The sequence below is a fragment of the Rhinolophus sinicus genome, chromosome 16 (assembly GCF_057876585.1).
Source record: "Rhinolophus sinicus isolate RSI-liver-muscle chromosome 16, RSI-T2T, whole genome shotgun sequence".
Taxonomy (NCBI): Eukaryota; Metazoa; Chordata; class Mammalia; order Chiroptera; family Rhinolophidae; genus Rhinolophus; species Rhinolophus sinicus.
This window is the reverse complement of record NC_142516.1, coordinates 8,233,372-8,257,988: the sequence shown is the minus strand read 5'-3', so window position 1 is coordinate 8,257,988 and position 24,617 is coordinate 8,233,372. Positions and strand designations below refer to the sequence as shown.

General features: G+C 46.8%; 1 protein-coding gene across 6 annotated transcripts in view; it reads left to right on the top strand.

Moving 5' to 3' along the window:
- Positions 1 to 13,300: 13,300 nt before the first annotated feature.
- Positions 13,301 to 24,617, top strand: part of MVB12B (multivesicular body subunit 12B) — a 182,806-nt gene continuing 171,489 nt past the window's right edge. The window contains exon 1 of one of the 6 annotated variants that reach the window (XM_074331027.2): positions 13,301 to 13,958. In XM_074331027.2, coding sequence (XP_074187128.1) covers positions 13,878 to 13,958 — 81 coding nt within the window. In that variant the 5' untranslated portion in view covers positions 13,301 to 13,877. Of the gene's footprint in view, positions 13,964 to 21,070; positions 21,279 to 24,617 lie in introns of those variants that run through there. The other 5 variants (XM_074331024.2, XM_074331026.2, XM_074331023.2 and 2 more) reach the window with 5 other exon arrangements.

Below are 24,617 nucleotides of genomic sequence, written 5' to 3'. Positions count from 1 at the left end.
GGATTTGAAAGGAGAGGGGAAGGATCCTGTTAATTTGAGATTTGAAAGAAGACAGTGTGTTTACAAAAGCGAAAGAACAGCGGGTTAAACATATGTTGGTGATGACGGTGAGAGGACAGCAGCTGAGGCTGGGCTGGCTTCAGTGTGGATGCTGTGGCATGTTGGTGTCTTTAAAACTGTCACACAATCAGATACAGAAGCAAAACAATGGGACTGAGCAGAATCCGCAGTGGGGGCAGGGAGAGGAGGAAGCAGAAGGGCCTGGGAGGTGGTGTCATCATGAAAGCCGCTTTGTCTCAGCCCCATCTGAGCACACAGCCAGCCCCTCAGACACTGAACTTCCTCTCGCTCACCACCCACTTCTTTCCAGCTGAAACAAATGTGCGCCCTGAACCCTGGAGCAGTGAGGCAGAGGTGACCCGCACACCCAGAGCCACCACTCAGGCGGGGCTCAGTGCTTTTCATGCATTTTCTCTATTCCTCCCTCGAGCCTGGAAGAAGATTGTTATTAGCCCCAGCTAAGAGTTGAGGAAACTGAGACATAGAGAGACTCGGGGCCTTGGTCAAGGCTATAGCACCCGGGATTTGAACTGAGGTCTGCCTGATTGCTCTCAGGATTCTTGGGATGGTGTTCGGTTAAAAAAACAATGAATGAATGAATGAATGAATGAATGAATGAATGAATGAATGAAATCATAAAATACTTCCTGTGCTTTGAGGGAGAATCTGTGTTCAGGCCCTAGTTACCTTGAAGGGCGGTAGCTAACCTTTACTTTCTTAATCACACCCATCAGCCTTGTGATAAATGGGGTTGATCACTTGGATTGATTCTTTTTGGAAAATCAGTGGTAGTTGAGAGACAGTGGACACTGATGACTTCTCACCCAGGGAGCAGACTTTTTCTTGGGGAAAAAATGGAAAAGGGATGGTCAGAACAGATTCTTTTGTCCCCCACCCTTCCTCCAACACACAGACACTAAGTGCCAGCATTGGTTTGGCTCAGCTGTGGACCTGGGTTTGAATATCAGCTCTGCCCCACACTAGCCTGTCCATTTCCCTTCTTCTCCTGTTCTTGTTTTCTGTATTCATTCCTCCCCTTATTTCATTGAACAGGCTTGAATGCACAGCAGTTTCAGGTTGGTCTTTTATCTCCAGGTCTTAAGGTACAAGTGGCCCCTTGGATATATACCCATGAGGTCTTTCTCTTGGTGGCTTGTTTCCTTGTGTGCTTTGTCCTTATTGTCCATAAACTCATCATAAGCAGGGCTTGTTTCCCCTGGGGGGGTCCCACATGTCCCTGGTTGTATCTATGGAGCAGTCTGAAGCTGGCCTCCGCTGGAGATCCCAAGGTCTTTCTCTGGTCCCAGATGAGGTTGCTTATTAATGTCCCAGGATCCGTCTCCATGACGCCAGGCTTCACACCGGAACACAGTGCAGCCCTATGTTCGGGACCTCTTTTCTTTCCCACTCTTGGCCTAGGTGCGTGGCAAGTCTTTCTGCCTCTTTCGCAGACCAGTGAGCAGCATTTCCCCCCCATAAGTTTTGATAGGTAGAGTTTCCGTCTTCATTTATTTGTAAGTATGGTACTTTCTAATTTCCATGATGATGTCTTCTTGAATTCACCATAATCTGGAGATGAGTTTGTAACTAGCTCCTTTGTTTCTCTCCAATTTCTCTGTTTGCCCTATTTTCTTACCTAAGTCATGCTGTGTAGCCTTATTTGCAGGCTGATTCTTCCACCACAGATTTCTTTGAGGGTAAAAGTCCCCTTCAAATTGTGGCTTTGGCTCCAGTCTACAAGTCTTTATAAGGAATGTTTTCTAACTCAAGCATTCCAATGGCCATTGTAATTTTGTCTTTGACCCTTCATTGATTTACAAGTGCTTTGTTTACTTTCCAAGGTTTCCCTTTTCTTCTTTACCTTTCGTCAGTCCTAACAGACTTTTGGAGTAGATACTAATTAGACAGGACAACTAGAGGTGTCTAGAGATGGTTTATTGAAGTTGAATGCTTAAGTAAAACGACAGTGCCCAATGGTCAGGACACAGGCAGGGAATCAGGTGGCCATGTCAAACCCCTGCTCCAGGCCTGACTTAGCCATGTCACTTTGATGTTCCAGCTTTGCTAAAGGTCTTGGGGCCTCTGGCTGCTCAGGGGTAAACGGTGGCTCGAGAGCCCTGGGCTGAGTTGTTCTGGTGCCTGTTTCTCTCAACAAGCACCTCTCTGGGCTGGAGGCTGTGTGCACATAGCTCATTCCAGTCCATTGCACTCACAAGACCCAATGTGGCCCCTGCCCAGGGAGCCCCTCAACCTCAGATCCTGCTCACCTTCCCAAGATTGAATTCTCTTTGTCTGGTTCCTGGGGCTTCTTCTTTCTCGGCTTTGAATTCAGCTATGCATTTACATATTTTGGTTATATTTTATATAGTATTTTAATGTGTGTAGAGTAGGAGAGGGGATTTCCCATATTGGCTCAATGTACCACAGTAACTAGAAGTTTCTGGCACAATTAGCTATATACCTTTGAGCAAGACACTTAACTTCTCTGAACCTGTGTCTTCATCTCTAAAGTAAGTAGGTCCTATAATAGGAACATCTACAAATAGGTTGTTGTAAGGATTATGTGAGACAGGCACATGAAGAGTTTAGCAGACATGGTGCCTGGAACATAGTAGGTGTTCAATAAGTGACAGATGGTATCATTTCTGATCCTATTTTACATATAAAGATGGGTTCAGAGAGATTAAGTAACTTGCCTAAAGTCACACAGCTGATCAGTGGAATAAACCCCAGATGTTTAAGTCTTCCCAGCCCATGAATCAGACGTGTGAGTGAGAAGGTCTTTAGAATCACCTAGGCCTCAGTCACCACCTGAATCTCCCTCATGAGACATCCCAAGTGAGAACTGCCTAGCAAAACCCAGTCAACCTCCAGATCTGTGAGCAGACTAAACAGTTGCAGTTATTGTAAGTCACTGTTTTGGGAAGGAAGAAATAACAGGAACACTGTCCCATTGCATCCTTGGCACAGTTAACTCCTTGGGCAGACAGAGGAGGCAGCGCTGCACCATTTTGTTCATTCATCCATTTACTCAACAAACATGTATCTATTGAGCCCTGATTGTGCCCCAGGCTCTTTGCTAGGCACTGGGGATTCTGTGGTAAACAAGATGGGCACGATAGGGAACAAACAAACAAACAATTAACTGAAAAAGAAAATACCAGGTAGTGATAAATGCTGGGATGAAAATGAAACATGATGAGACAGGGTGACAAATGGAGGCTTTTCAACTCAGGTCATGGGGGAAGGTTTCTCTGAGTCATTTCAATTGAGATGAATGTCAAGAGGGAGTAAGACATGGCAGCTGAGTATTGCGGGCAGAAAGAATTGCCAGTGGAAACGCCCTATAGTGAGAGAGAGCTTGGTGCGTTTGGGAGTGAGCTTGGTCCTTCAAAGGCTGGTGTGGCTGGAGCAGAGTGAGTATGGGAGCAAGGGACAAAAGAGGCACGCCAAGAGGTAGGCAGGGGCGCAACAGGTAAGGCTTCAGAGGCCAAGGAAAAGATTTTGGATCTTTTTCTGAATGCAATGGGATGGCACTGGTGGGTATTTTAGCAAGGTGGTGTGTCAGTCAGAATAGGATAGGCTATGCTGCAGTAACAAATAAGCACTCAAATTTCAGTGGCTTTCCATAATAAAAGTTTATTTCTTTTCTCTCTTACATAACTATCTATTCTGTGTCTGGAGGATGTCCTCTAAATGGCAACTTAGGAACTCAGACTGCCTCCATCTTGTAGCTTCATCATCTTGTAGCTTCAAGGTCACCCTGATGGCATCTCCCTAGGAACAGGTAGAAGAAGAGGAGAGAACGGGGAAGGCACACCAGATACTTATCCACCTTAGCCTGGAAGTAATACACATCACCCTGCTCACATCCCATTGGCCACAGCTAGTCACATGGCCAAGTTAATCCGAGAGGCTTGGAAATGTAAAGGAGCACACACATACATTGCAGAGCCCCAGAAGTCTCTGCCACAGATACTAATAGATTCTGATTTATATTTCAAATTGGCACCCTGGTTACTGTGTGAAAAACGTGCATCATGAGAGCAGGGGGAGTCCCAGCTTTGACAAGGCTCTGAAATTGTAACCCAACTCCTTCCCCTTTTGAAGTTGTCACTTGTGGCCTTAAGTGCTATGCAAAATTTACCTCCTGGAACAAAATACACTGAAAGTTGTATCCTGAAGGGATGTTCAGGTCAAGGCTGGAGTTAAGAGTTCAAAACCAAATGTTTAATCAGGGAGGCCCTGATTCCCAGCATTCGGGATTGGTGAATTTCCACAATAATTTGGAAACCAAGAAAGAGCTATTTGTGTCTCAGAAGTCCATACTGGCATCAGCATTTCATAAAATAATGGGCATCTTAATATTTATAAGTCAGAAGGAAATAATAGCACAACAAAGAACATTCCTTTCATAGAAAAGAGAGTTGGTCACTTTATACAGATCACACACACGGAAACATGGCCAACACGCACGCACAGACACACTAGCTGGGTATACACACACACTGTGTGTTGTTTGGCTTCCTGGAATTGCCCATGCAAATCTTTTATCATTAAATAAGTGAGTCTGTGCCATGACCCACTGTGGACCTATTATTCAGAGTTGCCTGTATAAGAAGCTGCTTGAGGCAAATTACCACTTTTCATTCAAAGAACACCCTTGAAGCTTTCAGTTTGGGAGTCACATTTGAAATCACTGCTTATCTTCTCTTAGTGTGATATCTTAATGCTCACATCATGTCCCTCTCAACTGATGGCCATACAAGCAATCTTTTGTAATAACTGCTTACCTGTTTGAGGTGTCTTTCCCTTCAGGGCCCCTCAGATGAATCTTGTGCTCATCGTGTAGCTTGCATTTTAAGCCAGAGCATTCCAAACATTCTACACGCATTCAGTATGTCCAGCCATTTTCTTGTGATGTGGTAACATACAGATGGAAATGGAATTCTGCTCTTATAATGCCACATTGTCCTTCTTTTTCTCATTTCTCTATTTGCACTTCCTGTCTTATTGACAAGCACTGGTTCAGGAAATGGTACTTAGAGGCTACAGAGCTGGGTGAATGACAGCAGCCATAGTCCAGAGCCAAACACAGAGGTTTAGGAATCAGAATGCTGAGAGCCAAGGGCAGTCACAAGGCAAAGAGCGGAAGTCTGGGTGGGTGCACGAGGAGCAGGCACACACCTTGGTGACTGATGGTGACAGGCCCTGGATGGAGCCTTCAGGGTGAGCTGGGGGACCTAGAGAACCGTGGACAGGACCTGCAGGAGCTGGCCAGACTCCACCTGCATCTCCAGTCTTAATTCACCTGTCCCACTCAAGTCAGACTGCCTTGCCTGCCATCTCCTATTTCTGTGCCCTGTGCGCATGTCCTTTCTGCCTGGAGCACTTCCTTCCTGTGTCCCAACCCCACCATTTCCTGCCTGGTCAACTTGTATGCATCCTTCCGATGGAACATGCTCTACTTTCTTCCACACAAATAAAAATAAACTCACTAGAGGCACCTCCCTTACTGCCCTGAGCCTTACTGCCGACAGAATGGATGTGAGGTATAAGAGAAAAAGAGGGAGCAAAGATGGCTCCCAGGTTTTTGGCTGAGCAACTGGAAAGACATTGTTTCCAACAGATGAAACAGGGCAGACTGAGGGAGGAGCAGGTTTGGAAGGGAGGATAAGGAGCTGAGGTCCAGATATGTCGCACTTGAGATGCCTACTGGACATTCAAGGACACGTCAGGTAGGCTGTTGGGTATACACGTTCCGAGTTTAGGGAACAGGACCAGGCTAGAGATATAAATTTGGAAGTCATGAGTACAAGGCTGGTATTTAGAATCATTTTTGGATGAAATTATGTGGGATGTGGCTCCCAAAGGCCCTCATTCTGGTCCTCACTACCAGACACTTCCAGCTGGTCTTGCCCACCACTTACCTCGTTCTTTCTCCTCCCAGCCATGCACCCCTCACAGCGGCTCCAGCAAACCTCTCACCCTCCGCTAACTGCATATTTGCACAACTTTCGTCCTTTGCCTGCGTACTGACTCCTCCTCATTTTTCAAGGGCCACGGGTACATCTTTCTCCTTGGTAGCTTCTTCCTGGATGAATGAATATTTCTATTCTCACCGTTACAACAGCAATTTGACTATGTGAATTGATACCCTTGGGCAAATTACTTCGCACCGTAGTATGATACCTGTGCCACTGATAAATATTTTGAAAAATTACCCAGTGTGTTTTTTCCTTGGTAATTCCTTCTAGCACCTCCACCTGAGCTTCTTCCCTCTTTAAAACCTCTTTCCCAAGGCTTAGTACCTCAGGGAAGACATGGTACAAAGCAAAACAAGAAAACAAACAAACAGCGAAAATAGAGGGTGACCTTCTTGGCTTTGCATTTTTAAATTTCTCCATTAAAAATCCATGGCATCAAGAGAATAAGAACACAAGTCATGGATTGGGAGAAAATATTTGCAAAGGACAGTGCGTGGCACATGGGAGTAGGTAAATAGGTGTGACCTTGCTCTGTAGCCCAGTTTATTGGGTCCAGCTTGGGCCTGACCATTGCTGGGCATATCAGATTCTCTCCCCATCTGTCTGGAACTAGGGCTTAGAGACGCTTGTCATTGGATGCGGGTCACATGATATAGATGGGGGCTGAGGGTACCATGAGGGCCGCCATGTTTGATTGTGAACAGGAAGGAGAAGGAAAAAGTGGTCTGTTAGAAAGGGCAGAGAACAGAGGCAGACTCAGAAGGAGCTGGAGTAACAGGAAGCCATGTGGCCCTGGAAAAGCTCTGGGATTTTCCTGCCTTGTTACTGCTTTCATGAGAATCCTCGTTTGTTCCATAAATTCTTTTGACCCAAGCTAGTTTAAGTGCGTTTCTGTTCCTAACAACCAAGTGATCGTGGACCAACAGTACCTGAATCCCCTCCAGACTGTGAGCGTCTTGAGGGGAAAAAATGACATTGTTCATCTCTAAATCCAGTAGCCTGGCCAGGACTCCCAGTGAAGGATTGAAGGAGCACTGTTATCCGTAGAATAGCAGGGCTCCATCATCAGAAGGTTCTCCAGGACTCCAGAAAGCCTGTCCAAGAGTTTTGTAGAACTAAGTTGCAAGCATTTGCTTTGGAGTTTGATGCCTCCAACCCCCACTTACTACACAATGCTGCCTCACAGGATCAATGTTGATACTGAGTGAAATAATTTATGCAGAAGGGCCTGGCACAGAGGACGTGCCCTGTGAGTGGAAGTTATCATGATTTCTAACAATGGTTATTGAGAACTGACATTATTCATTTAAGAAATGTTTGTCTGGTCCCTACTGTGTCCTGGAGATAAGACTCCTATGGTGCCTGCCCTCATGAAGCTTATAGTCTAAAGGAAAGGAAGTGGCTTTTTTCTTCAGTGTCTTCTTTGTGTCAGCTCTTCGAGGCAAGCTTCTCTTGATGAGGGAGGGTATGGAAAGAATTACAACTTGGGTCTGTCATTATGTGGTGCCTCCACGTAATAAAAGCAATTCTGCACGTGGTTATGGTTTTTTGGTTTCAACAGCACTGTTTGTGGTTATTCTGTGTTTATTTTTCACATCCTTCCAGTCAAACTCTTGTGAAAAAGAGCCAGCCACATTTACACACCTGCCCCACAAGCATGTTAATCCTACCTGCCTGCCTCATGCTCCTACGAACATCTGTGTTCAATCTGAGAGCACAGATCAGACCACAGCACTCTTCAGACCAGGGAACAGTTCTGTCTAGCCAGCAAGGTGGATAACTGATGAGGTTTCTTAATTGAGAGAGATTTTAAAGAGGACCACGGAGGAGAAACGTGAGCAGTAGAAATCTCAGGTTCAGGAGGCTACCCGAGTTGGTGCTTGACCTGCGCGGTGAGACCTGGTAAGCAGTGAGGACCTGCTTTCCAAACTATTGGCCACACTTTACCCACCTCTTTCAGGACAAATACTGTTTGAGGCATTGGACACGCTCTGGGGTCTCCTTACGCCTGAAATACACTGACATTTTTTTCCTGATTATAAAGGTGATATATGTTCATTATGTAAAAGTGTTTACATTTTGACTGCCTTCCTCCCTGATAAGGAAACGGTGATTTTTTTCATTTCTCTCCAGTTTTTTTGAGCTATAATTGACACACAACATTGTGTAAGTTTAAGGTATACAACATGTCGATTTGATATACATATAGACTATCGTGAAATGATCACCACAATAAGGTTAGTTAATATATGCAACACCTCACACAGTTACATTTTTAAACTTTTTTTGTGGTGAAAACTTTCAAGGTCTACTCTCTTAGCGACTTTCAAATATGCAATACAGTATTATTAACTATAGTCACCACACTGCACATTAGAACCCCAGAACTTATTCATCTTATAAGAGGAAGTTTGTGCCCTTTGACCATCTCCACGCATCTCCCCACATTGCCCCCACCCCGACTCCTGGCAACCACCAATCTTCTCTCTGTTTCTATGAGTTCGGTATTTTTAGGGTCCGTATGTAAGTGAGCTCATACAGTATTTATCTTTGTCTGTCTGACTTATTTCACTTAGTATAATGTCCTCAAGCTTCATCCATGTTGTCACAAAGGGCAGGAATTACTGCATTTTTATGGCTGACTAATATTCCTTTGTATATACTCCCACATTTTCATTATCCATCTATGTGTCGACAAACACTTAGGTTGTCTCCATGTCTTGGCTATTGTAACTAATACTGCAATGAACATGGGAGCAGATGTCTCTTCAAGATCTTGCTTTAATTTCCTTCAGATATATACCGACAAGAGGAATTGCTGGATCACATGGTAGTTCTATTTTTTAATTTTTTTTGAGAAACCGCCACAGTATTTTACAAGGAAATGGTGGTTTTTTATTAACCTGGCAATCTGACCAGCCTCAGGAGGTGACCGTGATGGACAGAATCATTTCCTACCCTCCTTTGCAGTTAGGAGTGGCCATGTGACCCATTTCTGGCCGACGGGACCTTAACAGGTTTGCTAGGGGAGTTTCTGGGGAAGATTTTGCTTCCCACCTCCTTTCCTGCCATGAAAGAGGAGGCCATGACATCTGAAGCTACAGGAGCCTCTGTGCCCATGAAGCAACAAGCATGAGCATAAAAGACAGCAGCCATCTGAGAATGTCAGCAAAGGATGGAAGGATGTGTTCTCAATGTCTTCATTCTCCTGTAACAAGAAGACTGAGGTAGAGAACTGCTGGCCTGTAAAGTAAGTAGAGCCTCTTGGTCAAACCACTATTGTTGGGTGTTCTGTTACTTAGAAACAGCATTTTTCGAAGACATGCTAGAATATGTATATATGCTGAAATAGAAAATAAAAATCTCTAGCCCCGCCCTCCAGAGATAGCCACTGTTAAACTGTTAATGTTGATATACATTTTCTCAAGTATTTTATGCCTATATGAATGCACATAAATAGTCACAATTAAATATAAAATTAATGGGCTGATAGAATACATTCTGTTCTATAACCTGCTTTTTTTTACTTAACAAAATAACTATGGTATATTTCTGTCAGTACAGCTTTTCTTTAAAACCACTCACTGTTCTATTGCTAGACATTTAGGATATATCCAATATTTTCTCATTATCAACGATGCTGAAATAATTATCCTTGAACATACATCTGTGTGCACTTGCCTGATTACTTTGGATAATTATTAGACATGGACAAAGGGTATGCACATATGAAATGTTGACACATTGTCTATGAAACAAGTGTTTACTGAGGGGCTACTACATGTGGCACATTTATGCTTGATGAACAGGTACCTTTGTGGAGCTTTTAGTTTGGTGGGGAGACTGACAGTTGAGCAGGTAAACAAATAGTAGGTAGTTACAAACTGTGATGAGTAATAAGTGGGAAATGAACTGATGCCACATGAAAACAACAGGAACCTACTTAGATAGATGACTGGTGAAGGCTTCCAAGGAGGTGACATTGAAACTGAGAGTGTAAGGATGGGAGGCCCTGTAAAGATAGAGAGGCGTGCTCTAGGTGAATTCCCCCAGGGAAGAAAGGGCTTTAATTTTTAAAAATCTAAAAGGAAACCAATGGGGCTAGAGCTGCTAAGAGGTAGAGGGGCAGGCAAGGTCCAGACAACACAGATCTTGTAGGTCAGGTTGGAGCATTTGAATTTTATTTTATTGTAGGGGAAGTCATTGGAGGGCTTTAAGCAACTGAGTGACTTGCTGCGTTTTATTATTTTTTAATGATCGTTCTGGTTGCTATTTTCCATTGTTTGGATGGAAGCAAGGCCAGGAGACCAGTAAAGAAATTATTGAAATAGTCTAGGCAAGATAATATAGTTTGGAGTAGGGTATTAGGGATGTACAAATAGATCAGTGGACAAAACTAAAGCATTCATAAACAGGGAACATAACATACGATAAAAGTATATATTCCTGCGCACAATACTGCTCTAACAGATAATAAAATATAAGGGAACGTTTATATATCTTATATTCGTTATTATTAATTTAATATTCTTATAATATTAATACAATTAATCAGTTTCAAAATTTTCCTGGGTTTTTTTCCATATTCATTTATCAAGATAACTTATCATGTTCCATTGTAACCCGTCCCCCAAATCATATTGGTTCTTTGATTTGCATTCTACTAAATTTATAAATTTATTTGGGGAGATGTGACACCTTTGCAATATTGAGATTTCCTGCCCGGGGATTTGTTATGTTTTTCCAATTATTAAGCACTTCTTTTATGTTTTTCAGTAAGGTTTTATAGTTTCTTTCTATGTGCCTTGCCATTTCTTGCTAAGGTTATACCTAGGTATGTTATAGCGTTCATTGCTAATGTGAATATAATCTTTTTTTAAAAATCATACTTTCTAAATGGAAATTACTGGTATTTAATGTATTTAATGTTGTATTTAGGGGCTCCTATAAATAATACCTTGCTCCCTCTTCTGAGTTTGGAAGAAACTGAGGCATAGATACAGGAAATAGACATAGGAAATAAACTTCTTTACTAATAAAGCTGACTGGAAGATATAGCTTTTGAGCTGTTGCCAAGTGACTTGCTATATTTCCCCCCTGAATTGGAGAGATTTAACTCTATAAGAGCAGGCAGTACTGGACAATACTATCTCCTGCCCCAGAAACAAGTCCACTTACCACATGGTGGACAGAACATAAAAATATTTGCTACCCATAATCAGTCAAAGCCAAAAAGAGAACTCACAAGTATCTATTCTTGTCCAGTTTTTTCTTGCAAACTCACTAATCAGAGAAGTCACTCATGCTCCCCAGGATGGAGAGACCAAGAGTCTTATGCTAATGGAAATCTCTCTATATGGAAAAGAGGGCTTTCCCCTCAGTATTTAGGAAAGCCATTAATTTTGATGCTTATCTTATAACTGGTCACTTTACCAAAATCTCTAAAATTTTTAGTTGATTCTCTTCAATTTTTATTTTTAGGTGTGCACTTAAATCATGAACAAATAACGACAATTTTGTCTTCTCCTTTCCAATATTTGTATTTGTTACTTATTTTTCTTATTTTATTGCATTGGCTTCAGTTTTTAACAATTGTAGAAGGCATCCTTGTTTTGTTTTTTTGTTTTGGGGGTGTGTTTTTTTGTTTTGTTTGTTTTTTTGCTTAAATAAGAATACTTTTAGTGTTTTACCATTAAAAAGCTTATTGATGGCTTTTGATAAATAAACTTTGTCATGTTAAGAAGTTTACATTTTCTTTGTAGCTTACTAAGAGGTTTTTAAAAAATTGTGAGTAGTTCAAGTTTATTAAATACTTTTAAAGCATCTATCCTGTTAATAATATGGGTATCCTGTGATTTATTTTCCTTTAACAATGTGATGAATTTACAGATTCTCTAATGTTAAATTATCCTTGTACTTTTGGAATAAATCTTGCTTGATCATGGTGCGTTTTGACTTGTTTTACAGCAAGCTTGATTCAAATTGCTAAAATTTTATGTAGTAATTTTGCAACTACTATATACTTAAGGGGGGTCGGTCTATAGCAGTGATTTATGTGTTGGAAATTAATTGGTAAACTTCTGGTTCTGGCTCAGATAAGTTTGGGAAATGCCAGGTTAAACAGGTTTCTTTACTCCTGGACTTCATATAGACCTTAATATACTAATACTTATTGTGATTCTCCAAAAGGTAGACTATAAATGGCATGCAGCACTTTCTCAAATTATTTGACTGCAAAAAGTATATATTAAATTCTCCTGGAGCTAGTGTTCTATAGAGATCTGCAGTTCTCTTTTTGGTGTTGTCTCTGTTGGATTTTGGTATCAGGGTTATGCTAAACTTGGTAAATGAAATGGAAACATGTTTGTTTCTTTTTTTGTTTGTTTTTCTGTGTGTAACAGTTTAAATAACATAGGGGATGTCTGTCCCTAAATTGTTTGATAGAACTTGCCTGTTAAACCACCTGAACCAGTGGCATTTGAATGACAGAGACACTTGGAATGTACATACTTGCACGGCTTCTCCACAGGACCTTTTCCCCAACAGCCAATTCTGCCTGGCATCCTTTTCTTTAGGATCAAACAGCTATTTTGGAAAAGCCTAGAATGTGTGAAAATGAGACTTGATGCATTAGCACACTGATGCTGAGCACCCCTGTATCATCCTCTGCTCCAAATGCTCCAGACTTCTGACCTGAGTCTTTTCACACAGCACGCTGGCCTCCGCTTGGGGGTGCCTTTCTGGGGCAATGTAGGGTATGTTTGGTTAAGCGTGGTCTGCCCTTGCCTTTCTTACCAGTTCATCCTAGTGAGGGTCAAGCTCTGGACCCTACTCCTCATCCAGCATCATTTTTAATCCTCTGGCTTGTACCTTTCCCAAGTACACTGTATGGCAGCACCTCTGCTTAAACCGCTCCCTCTAGATGCTTCCCTGAGGCCAGCCCCATAACCCTGGCTCTAGGCCTCTGTGGGCAAATCATTTGCCCAGCATATGGGGAGGTGGAAAATTGCTAGGAGATTGGGGTCAATTTGAGAGGCCTGGGATTAGCACTGGAGTCTGGGGCTTGACTAAGCTTGTATTGGGTCAGGTGGGCAGTGGGCAGCCCTGAACTGGAGTGAGCTGAGCTGAAGGATTTGCCTGGGGTTTAGTAAAGTCTAGGAGGGCTAGGTGGGCGAGGCGTTCCTGCAAGAGGCCCACTTGTGTGTGTGTGTGTGTATGTATGTGTGTATGTATATATGTATGTATGTGTGTGTGTAACGGTTATCCAGGGCTCCAAGAGACTTGGTGGCTTCCAGGGATCTGAGGCAGTGCGTTAGGACTGGTCTAGGATACAGTGAGGCCTAGGAGTGCTGAGCGGGCTGCGGGTCCCTGCAGGAGACCGACTTGGGGGAGGGGATAATTGGCGTCCCAGCCTCCAAGAGGCCTGGGGCTCCCGGGGGTCTGAGGCTGGACTGGGGGCCGCCTGCGGGCTCGGTGAGGCCCGGGTTGGCGTGCCCGCCGTGGGTGAGGCCGGAGGGAAAGGCGGGGTGCCGGCCGGAGCAGCGGCGCGAGCTCCGGACGCCAGGGTTCCCGCTCCCTCCTCCCGCCCGAGCCAGCCCGGGGCGCCTGCCGCCTCCCTCGGAGCCAGCGCCAGAGCTGGGAGGCCCGGAGCCCGGCCCGCCGCCGCGGCCCGCGGAGGGAAAGCCGACGTTGTTGTCGCCGCCGCCGCCAGGCCGCGCCCCGCCCCTGCCGCCGCCGCCGCCGCCGCTCCCGGTGAGGCTCGCGCTCGAGCTGCGGCGCCGGCCCCGCCGCCTGGGCCCCGGGCCCGGCCCCTCCCGCGCCGCCCGGGCGATGAGAAGCTGCTTCTGCGTGAGACGGAGCCGGGACCCGCCGCCGCCTCAGCCTCCGCCGCCGCCGCCCCAGCGGGGAACAGTTAAGTAAGGCCGCGCGGGCCGGGCGCTGCCGAGGCTCGGCCGAGCCGGCCCTGCTGCCCCGGCGGGCGGGCGGGCGGGCGGGCGCGGGCCCCGGGCCGAGGGGCGGGCGGGCGGGCGGAGCCGGGCTGAGCCGAGGCCTGCGGGCTCCGTGCCCGGCCCGCCGCGGGGACAGGCCTGGCGGCCTCTGCCCGGCCCTGCGCGCTGCGGCAACGCGTCCCGGCTTGGCCTTGAGCGGGCAGGCGAGACAGAGCTCGGGGACCCCAGTGCAAGCAGCGCCCCCAGGGCCGGGGGAGGTGAGGGCCTCCCTAGAGACCACTCCGCCTGTGTGAGAGGTGAGGCGGCTCACCTGTGCCCTGGCCGCCGCGGCCACCTGGCGTAGACAGGGGACAGTCGTTTGGCCTGGCCTGGGGTCCAGCTCTCTGTGGCCACGTGGGTGCAAACCAGCGTGCACCTGAGCCTCGGGCATCATCTGGGGTGTGGCCTCATCTATTACCTGGGCACAGCAAAGAGGGCACCCAAATGCCAGGGCACCTGTCTGCAAGGTGAGGTGCCTGGCCTGGGCACTGGAAACCCAGGGTATTCTTCCTGGAAGGATGGGGGGCGTGTTGATGAGCACCCCACCGGAACTTAAGTTCGAGTGAGGCCCGGAGTCAGGGGCTGGGACGAGAGGTGTGGCCTAGCACCAGGGGGCATCAAATCCCCAGAGACAGGCCCAGGTGAAGAAGGCAGAGCCATGAGTATCTTTGTCCCCTTTGTTACCAACACACAACTCTTCCTAAATTATCAGCCTTTCTCACCATTAAAGATGCGACTCTTCTGTTCCCTGCTCCTGAGCAGCCTCTTCAGCAAGGCACAGAGGAAGGCCCCGCTAGGGCAAAAGGCAAACGGCTGTTGCCTCTTCTCTGCTACCCGCCCCCACCCCAAGAACGAGCGCCCATTCAGATTTCTGCCACAAAAGCAGACAGCAGGCCAGTGCCTCTTTAGCGGCCTTTGTCTCTGGTGGTTCCTTCTCAATATAATCTCATTGTACATTTCTCGACAGCTGGCTGGATCTCATCTCATTTTAACAGGGCTAGAAAATCTTATCAGCTGCACCAGAAAAGCCTTAGAAAGTTAGGAGATAAGCTCTGTGGAAGCCTCGACTAACTGAAAAACTCAATGTATTTGGAAGGTTAGTTACAGGAGACGGGTGACACCTTTCTTGCTCTCTGGAAATTGTGCGGGGTACTTTGAGATATTGTGTGGGGGTACTTTGAGATATTGTGCCATACATAGAATATTTAAATGGGGCCTCTGAGAGATAGGGCCTCAGCTGGGACCGGGGCCACCAAGACCCACGAGAAGCAGTTGACATGGCAATTATTGGTTCACTTGAGCCTGGAATCATCTCTATTCCACATTTTTCATTCCTTCCTTCCAGCTTTTAGGCCACCTTCCTGATTTATGCTGAAGGCATTTTCCCTGCCCTGCGCCCATCCAGCTGGTGGGCTTTCCCCACTTCTAGCTGGAATAGTGCGTGATGGTTAAATGCAAGGGCTTTAGAATTAGACCTCAGGTTAAGCCTTGGTTTTCCTACTCACTCTCTGTTCTTGGGCAAATTAATGAGTTTTTCTGAGCCTCAGTTGCCTCATCTGCAGAGTGAGGCTAATGACTTCTGTCTCATAGGATTACGACAAGAAGTAAATGAAATATTGCAAGGGAAGAGCTTAGATGCATGCCTTCCACAGGGCAAATGGTCAATAAAAGTTAGTGGTCATTATTAATGGTTTGTTAACTGTTTAATCAGAAGAGTAGTTTCTTTTCTTTCTTTTCTTTTTTTTTTTTTTCCAGAGTGCCTATCTGTTTGTGATTATTATTTAGCTCGTCTCAGGACAACCAGGAAAGGATGGTAGAGTAGAAAGAACACTGATTTGGATTCCGGGGCTTGATTTGAATCTCAGTCTCCTTCCTGGAGCCCGGGTGACCCTAGGCAAGTCATGGAACCTCATGCAACCTTTCTGAATGACCATTTCCTTATTTGTGAAAGGGGCTTAAGAATGAGCTAATGTATGTGAATGCGGGTGGCATCGTAGAGTGTGGGAGTGTGTGGGGGTCCTTACTAAATTTAAGTGGGATCCAGCCACACACCTGTTTGTGGGGTCTGTTGTTCAGACCATTTGTATGCAGGGGGAGGAACTATAAAACAAGAATACAAGAATATTTTGCTTTTGTCCATTTCATAAACCACAGGAACAAACACATTGCTGGATCCCCTTTGAGGGTCTTGGACGGGGTGCAGTGGGGGCTGAAAGTTAATCTCTATCAGTTTCATGGCAGCTCTTCTGATTGTGGGGGGAGCAGCAGAATCCTGATGTCCTGGGTGCTCTGCCTTAGCGGGTTGGAAGTCCTCAGTGCTTCATGCTCAAAGAGCAACATCCTTGCCACACTGGAAAGTAATGATGGTGTTGGAGTCAAGCATGGGAAATGTCAAAGGTGCTATTACGATGATGAAGATAACAAATGACTACATGGCTGGATGTGGTGGGCTGAGAACACTGTATTTAGTTGGCTGCGGTTGAGTGAGCAGTCTCCTTTGCTAGTTAGGTTGTGGGAGGAGAGGCCTGGGTTCCTTAAGGGAGCAGCCTCTCCCCCAGGCTGTTCTCGCTCATTCTGAGGCCCTCCCTGGCCAACGTTTCACTGGCCTGCTGGCTCTCCTTGGGCTTCTGCTCGCTGGGCTGCCCTTGGGAATTGTGGTTTCTTTGCATTGTCTGCACTGTTTGCAGTGAGGTTGCCTGCATCAGATCTCTCCCCAGCTGCTTGGGAGGCAGAGACACTGCAGGGTGTGCTTGACATTACCTCCTTGTTGGGGACATCCTGTGGGCATGTGTTTGGTTTAGTTGACACGCTTCTGGCAAGCTGCAGAGCTTGTCCAGGCTGAAATGTGAGAGGCCCGTGGGCCTGGAGCCCAGGGGTCGCATACTGGAGCTTTGTAGCTCATACTTCCCTGAGGACTGGAGGACCATCTTGTTGGGTCTGTGGCTAGAATCAACAACACGAGATTGTTCCACACACACACACACACACACACACTTTTTTAAAAAGCAAATACTGATCAGCAAAACAAAATGTTCAACAGAATATCCCTTGAGCCTTTAGAAAAGAGACATAAATGAATTCTTAATGAGGTAAACATCCTTTGGATGTTTATGAAAATGCAGATTCCAGGACCTCGAACCCAGACCTTGAATCAGAATATCTGGGGAAAGGGTCCCAGAATCTGTATGTTTAACATAATCCTCGGGTTGTACTTAACGCTTGCTGAAATTTGAGAACCACAATTGTAGATGCTTTTTTTTAAGTTGTAAAATACACATAACACAAAATTTACCATCCTAATCATTTCTGACTGCACGGATCAGTGGCATTAAGTACATTCCTGTTGTGCAGCTGATCTCCAGAACTTTCCATCTTGCAGAACTGAAACTCTATACTCATTCAACAACTCCCACTTACCCCTCGCCCAGCCCCTGGCAACCACCATTCATTCTACTTTCTATTTCTATGAATTCAACTACCCTAGGTACCTCCTGTAAGTGGAATCATGTAGTATTTGTCATTTTGTGATGGGCTTATTTCACTTAGCATCATGTCTTCCAGGTTCATCCCCATCGTAGCATGCATCAGAATCCTTTTTAAGGCTAAATAATAATCCGCTGAATGAATGTACCACATTTTGCGTAGCCATTCACCTGCCTATGGACACTTGGGTTCCTTCCACCTTTGGCTCTTGTGAATAATGCTGCCATGCATGTGGATCTACAAATATCTCTTCAAGATCCTGTTTTCAGTTCTTTTGGGTATATACCCAAAAGTGGAATTGCCAGATCATATAGAAATTACATTTTTAATTTTTAAAGGAACCTCTAAGCAGCTGCATTGTTATTTGCACCACTGGTGCACCAGGGTTCCCATTTTCCCACATCCTTGCCAACACTAATTTTCTGTTTTTTGATAGTAGCCATCCTAATGAGTACAAATATGAAGTGATTGCTCGTTTTGCGGTTTTGGTTTGCATTTCCCTGATGATGAGTGAGTGATGCTGGACATGTTTTTATGTGCTTGTTGCCCATTTCAATATCATCTTTGGAGAAATGTTTGTTCAAGTCCTTTGCCCTTTATTTTCATTGAGGTATTCGGTTTTTTGTTGTTGAGTTATAGGAATTTTTTTATAGATTTGGATTTTAATCCCTTATCAGATACATGGTTTGCAAACGTTTTCTTCCATTTCGCAAGTTGTCTTTTTCACTCTGTGGATTGTGTCTTTTGATGCAAGTTCTACAAGTTCTTTATACATGTTATAACCCTGTAGAAAAAATAGTATCGTCTATTATTCCAGTTTTATAGGGATGGAAATTTAGGCCCAGTTTAGTTAACGTGCCCGTAGTCCCACAGCTGTAAGTAAGTGTCAGAGCTGGGCTTCAAGCTTGAGCTCCTCTGACTCCAGAGTTTGTAGTCTGCTTTACCTCCCATACCCTCACTGAGCTGCTACCATAAGGAGGCCCCTGGGCGAGGGGGGGACGGGGGGGTCTGCAGGAAGTGGCCTGTGTTTGAGAAACACTCAGTTACAGGAGAGGAACTATGAACAGAAGACTTGGAAATTTCTTCCTTCCGATCAGTGGGGTGCTCCTTCCTGTAGATGTTTGGCATTGCTTAGACCTTAGAAATCGCAGTGAAGTGCAGACAGGTTTTTAACTGTTTTGTTTGTTTGTTTGTTTAAGCATTCCATTAACTTGTTTCAGAGCCCATCTGCTACTCACAGCTCCCCCCACAGTCCGTGTTTGTTCACGCCACTGTTGATGCCGTGTCTTCTGCCCGCGATACATTCACTACTCTGCACCCTCCATCTTTCAGGGAGGCCAGCTCAAGTGGCAGCTTTCTTCTCACGTTTCCATGACTCATGAGGGAGAAGGATGGATCTCTTCATTTGCAGTCCCTTTCTTTCAGGATATGTCCTCCTCCGGCCTCTTCCTCCAGTCCTGTTTGGCGCTGTATCACCCACTACAGTGGCATGATCCAGTCTTGGCCCCAGACCAGTTAAATCAGAACCCTGGGGTTGGAATGGGCAGCCGTAGTTTTTACAAACTCCTTAGGGGAGTCTTCTGTGCAGCCAGCCTGGAGGTCCGCTGGCTCTTGCCAGGCTCTCATCCAGCCTGCTTGAACTGAGTCAGACCCACCTCTGGAACTGCCGGGAATGCTGTCGTCCCGTCCCCCTTCCTCTGCAGATGGCCTCTCCCTGGAATTGTGCTGTTTGTCCTGCATGGGCCTGCTTTATGTGCCCTAGGGAGGGCCCATAATCAACAATAAAACATGGACAGTTTCGAGAGGATGATAGGATTTCATTCATCCTTCCTTTCATCCATCTATCCGTAACCCATTTATTGAGTAGCCACTGTGAGCCAGGCACTGTGGTGGACATAACACCTCTGCTCTCTAGGGAAAGTGTGTTGTAACCTTCACAGAGGCAAGGCTGTGTGCGTGTGCGTGTGCGTGTGCACGCATGTGTGCACTGGGATGTTCAAGGACCAGGTCCTTGGACAACATCAGGATTCTCAGTGACAGCACCTGTCTGGCTGGGCAATTAGGGAGAATTGGAGATGTGACCCAGATATGGGATGGTGGGATGGTTGTCACAGGGGAGGAACTGGGTGGCCTGTGTTGCAGAGGGAGAGACGGGGTGGGGGGCTCCTTCTGAGGCTGTTCCCCAGGGATGATTACCTTCAGGTTTTTTCCATTCATTCAGTCAGTCAGTCATCAAACATCTAATGAGTACCTCCTGTCTTGTACTCAAAGTTTGGCTTGTGAACCAGCTGTTTGAGCATCACTGGAACTTGTTAGAAATACAGCTTCTTAGGCTCCATCCTAGACCCATGGAATCAGTATCTCTGGGAGTGGCTTCAAGAATCTGTTCTAACAAACTCTCCAGGTGACTCTTACACAGGCTAGAATTTGAGAACAACTGCCCCAGAGTTCAGATTTTCCATCTTCCTCATGCCTACCCTCCCTCACTGCTCAGCACAAAGGCTCTCCATAAATGTCTGTGGACTGTTATGTGCCAGGTCCTGTTAGGTACTGGGAATGTGGGAGATGCTTTAAGGGGAGGATGGCAAGATCAGCTGATTTTGAGGTGTGAATGGGACATGCAGGTAATGACAGCCTGCAGGATACTAGATACACACCTCTGAGTCTTGGTAGAAAACTCCGGGCTGTGGAGGTATTTTGGAAGTCATAGCATACAGGTAGAATGATTAGATGCCCGAAAGTATGAAAAGAAACTCTCAAGACCCATGTGAAAGTCGGGGGGACGGACATGCCTGGCTGACCTGAAACCTGTGTTCTGATGACTCTGGCTTGGGAGCCTATGTGCCCACCATTGAGATGACATATTGGCATTTTTTTCGCTGCAGACCCTGTGGCCATCAGGGCAAGGGCATGACTCTGTTTTTGTCACTGGACATCAAGAGAGCATTGCTCTTGGAGCCTCCTGGGATGGTTTTCATTGGTAGGGTATCTGCCTTCTGTTGGGGTCCTCCTCCCTCCTCCTCTCTAGGGGATAATATGGGACCAAGACCTGATGGGAGTGGGCAGAGATGACCCTTATTTGTAGTCATTGTGGGCAAGTTGGCATAGGAGAATGCCACTGCCCCCACCAGCGCCGTGGTCCCTGTTTTTGCAGAGTCAGGCCTGTAAGGGGCCAGCCCTTGGCTACCAAAGTGCTGTAGAACTTGATCCGGATTTATTTTGTGGGAGTGAATTCCGGGATCTGGAACTGCACTGTACAGGCTATAGCAACCTGAACCCCAGGCCTGCCTCACATGGTTTATGGGCAGTCTGTTTGGTAATCAAAGGGTTAATAAAAATCTAAGCATAGATCAGACAGAATGGATGCATTTACACACCATTCTTCTAGTAGAGGCAACAGATCTTTACTGGGAAAAAGGAAGTGCTTGCCATTGTTAGCTCCCTCGCTGGAAAATTCTTTGTGATCTAGGAGAGCTTAGAAAAATATTTGCTTTAGTTTCCTAATGTATTAGCAGCCTTACCAGCAGCCTGTGGCCTCTTGCCACCTGACCATACTCTACAGAGTTTGTCAGAGTGATTTGGCTTCTGACTGGTCGCTAGGTCCAGACCAAAGTGCAGGAGGTGCCAGGATGCTATCCTGAGGTTCCACAGTGGACGCCTCTCAGCCTGTGCACCGTCTCCCAAGGGGCCCTGAGAGCTGGCTGACCATTCGCCTGGGTGCTGCACGGACCCTGGCCTCAGCTCACAGTCTCCTGCGGAGGTAGGTCTCTGCGTCATGGCTACATGGAGGTGGCCTGGCTTGTATGTTTCTGTGGGTCGTGGTGTACATTGGGGAAGCCCAGCCGTGGGCTCCCTCCCACTGGGACGGGACAGTCCTCTGCTTAAGATTTGTCAGCAGAAAGTTGCCAGTAATCATGGGGCAACAGAGGGGGGCATAGATTCCTGCAGACCACCCGTGCCACTGGGAAACAGGCAAAGCCAATGCCATAGCAGCAGCTTTACTGGGGGACAGCTGTTCTTAGTCGAGACCCTGCTCTTAGGCCGTTTCCCACGGCGAGTGAAATATTTATCCACTGCTCTTCCCCAGCTGGTAGCTGTGGGACACTTTATGTCTTTTGTGACCTTGACTTTGGATTTCAAACAAGCCGATCCGCAATTTCGCCCTTCTGTAGGGACTTAATTAACCCACAGATTTTGTCATTTCAATTACAGTAGCCCAATTTAACCTGCCCCCCCCCCCACCCCATACTTTGAAATTACTCTCCTTGAAAGTTGTATTCGAGTCACGCCTTCAGCGCTGGTGGGCAGTGCTGGCGCTGCTTCTGAGCCGGCAGGGAGGCCCAGTTATGGTTCCTGCTACACCTCCTTTGAAGGCTGCGCCCCCTGCCCCCTGCAGTTATTGCCCCCTCAAAGCACTTTAAACTCCTCAGCCTGCACCCCACCCTGCTGTTGGAAGGGCCTCGGTGGAGAGAGGGCTGAGCTCTGTTAGTTGAGTTTTGATTTCAGTACAGGAGTTGATAAAACGAGATAAACCCCAGGCTCACAGGGCGGGGGAAATTAAACAGAGATGCTATCAAAGTTCCCCTGAGTTTTCAACTGTGATACAGTAGCTTAGTTTTCTCCCAGGCTGGGGCCGGTGCGCCTTTGATTCTGAAACAATGTTCAGCATCAGTTAAGCCCAGCACTGCTGACTTTTAGGGATTAAGCGCACTGTTGTAGTAATTCTTTGATCATCTACAAGGGAGCAGTGTGCTGTCTGTATGAAGGGGCTTTATAGTTCAAGTTCATTTCTCTGTGAACCTGGGATGACAGCACTGGGGAGGTGCTGCAGTGCTGGAGTTGGGGCCTCCCCCAGGCACTGTTTGCAGCATTGCAGGCAGAAGCAGGAAGCGGGGTGTTCTCCCACCCAGCTTTGTTGCATAGTATTCATCCAACATGGCATGAAAAGAATCCTCCTGGCTTGGAAAACACGTCACACCCTAACTGACCCCATTGAGTCCTAGTATGTACATGCAGCACGCACACACACACACACACACACACACACACAGACACACTCACACTCACACACTCCCGCCTTGTGGAGAAATCCTCCTGGGCCAGACGCAGGAACAGCTGCCCAGAGCGAGGCTCTGCAGCCCCCAGCCTTGCAAATGACCCAGCAGAGCCTGGCCTCACGTTGGAGGTAGAGGTTGGGATGGGGATTGGGACCAGATGACCTGCAAGGTGAAATGAGGACTAGCTCAGGGTCAGTGTTGCCACTGCACTCTCCCCATGCTCAAGAGATGTGACGTCCAGGTGCTGCCACCACCTTCATTCCTTACCTGGCATTTACTGAGAACCCATTCAGTTTCAGGTTGGCTCAGCCCTGTAGTGCTGAGTAATCTCACCCTCTGTCATTTTACCATCTCAAATACTGGGTCAACTTTTGGCTTTCACTCTAGAGACCCTCCTTGCAGCCACAGCTGGGATGGTGGAAGTTTCCCAAATTGCTCCCCCTCCTTCAGGTTGGCCTTGCGTCGTGCAGTTGGTAATGGAGCCCTGTGTGCTGTCGATCGCGCTCACACGGAGCCATACATCAACCTATTCCCTCCTGTGCAGTGCTCAGATCTCCCTCATTAGGCCTAAATTTACCTCCGTCCTACACAAACATGGCCTTAGCTCATTTTTATTGTTGTAAATTATTTATGAGGGAAATGTTGAATCTTGAAACGGCGGTGTGAGGAAAATTAATCCCATGTTACTTTTATCTTTCTATACTTTTCTCCCCCTCGTTTACTTATTGGGCTATGGCTAGAGAAAGAAGAGCTTTGGCATTTGAAATATAATTAGTGTTGAAACTGCTTCCTCAATCGGATGGCGGATGGGGTGGCCTCTCCCTGAACACTGTCAGGGAATGCGGGGGCAGCGCCGAGGGCCAGAGGTCCCTTTCTGCTCTGCCATCTGCCAGCTGCGTGGTGTCAGGGAACTGCAGGCCTCAGTTTTTTCTCCTCTAAAACAGGGATAATGTGACCCAGCCACCTCCCAGGTTTCATATGAGCATTGATCGAGGAGCCTGAGAAAGCTTTTTGATAATTGCAAAGCTCTGTGCAAATGCAGCAGAGGTGTGTTAGTATGTGTTGTGTGTAGTTAGGATTTTCAGATAGAGGTGAATGCTGGTGAGGAGCTGCTGGGCGTGGGGTGGGGTGGGGGGAAACCAGGGGTTGTCGCAAGTAGGCCCTGGCATTTTGTTTTAGCCCAGTATTGCCTCTTGCCAGACAGGTTAATGTTGGTCTTAAACACCCTGCCCCCCTGCGCTCCCTCCCTGGGCAGATTTGCTCTGCAGGCCGGCATTAATGGCCTTTTCTCCCCTCGGCAGGGGCCTGGCCTGTGACCCTGGGCGGCTGAATACTCGGAGGTGCCATCCCTTCTGGCTCCAGGCTCCACACAGCCCAGGAAACATGGAGTGCTAGTTAATAAATGGCCTTTTGTTAGGAAGGTCAATTGAAGTGACGGTAGAGACGCTGTTAAAAGTAATTTGCAGTCAGAAATATGTAATTCAGGGCAAGCTGCTTTGAGTGATTGCCTCTGCCATGGATATCTTGGGCGTTTCTCATTAAAAGCTTCCTTTGCTGGTGGTGGTGCTTCCTCCACCGCCGAGCTGGCCTCAGCCCCGCGTAGCAAGGAGTCATTTGTCTGTATTTCACAAAGGCTGCCTTGATCCCCAGGGTATGGCAACTGGGGGAAAGGAAAGAAGAAGGCGTGCGAGATGCTCCGCGCTAGCTCGGCTCGGAGCATCCTCCCATCCTGCAGGGCGGGCACAGGCCCCCGGCTCCTTTGTCTGCCTGAGCCGGAGGCGGCCTGCAGCCATCTTGGAACCTGCTGCTGGGCTGCTGTCTGGTGCATTCTGGGAGCAGCATCGTTGCTGTAAGAGCGAATTTACCCGACTGCACGTGATAGCGTGCTTCAGAGCAAAAGAGAGCCATTGTCATCAGTACCTCATGGAGGATATTGTAACCCAAGGACGTGAATCTATCAGCAAATAAAATATTTCTTCTCTATTCCCCTGCTTACCTCCCCCTCCCTCTCTCATAGACAGTAGAGGCAGTACTACTAGCTT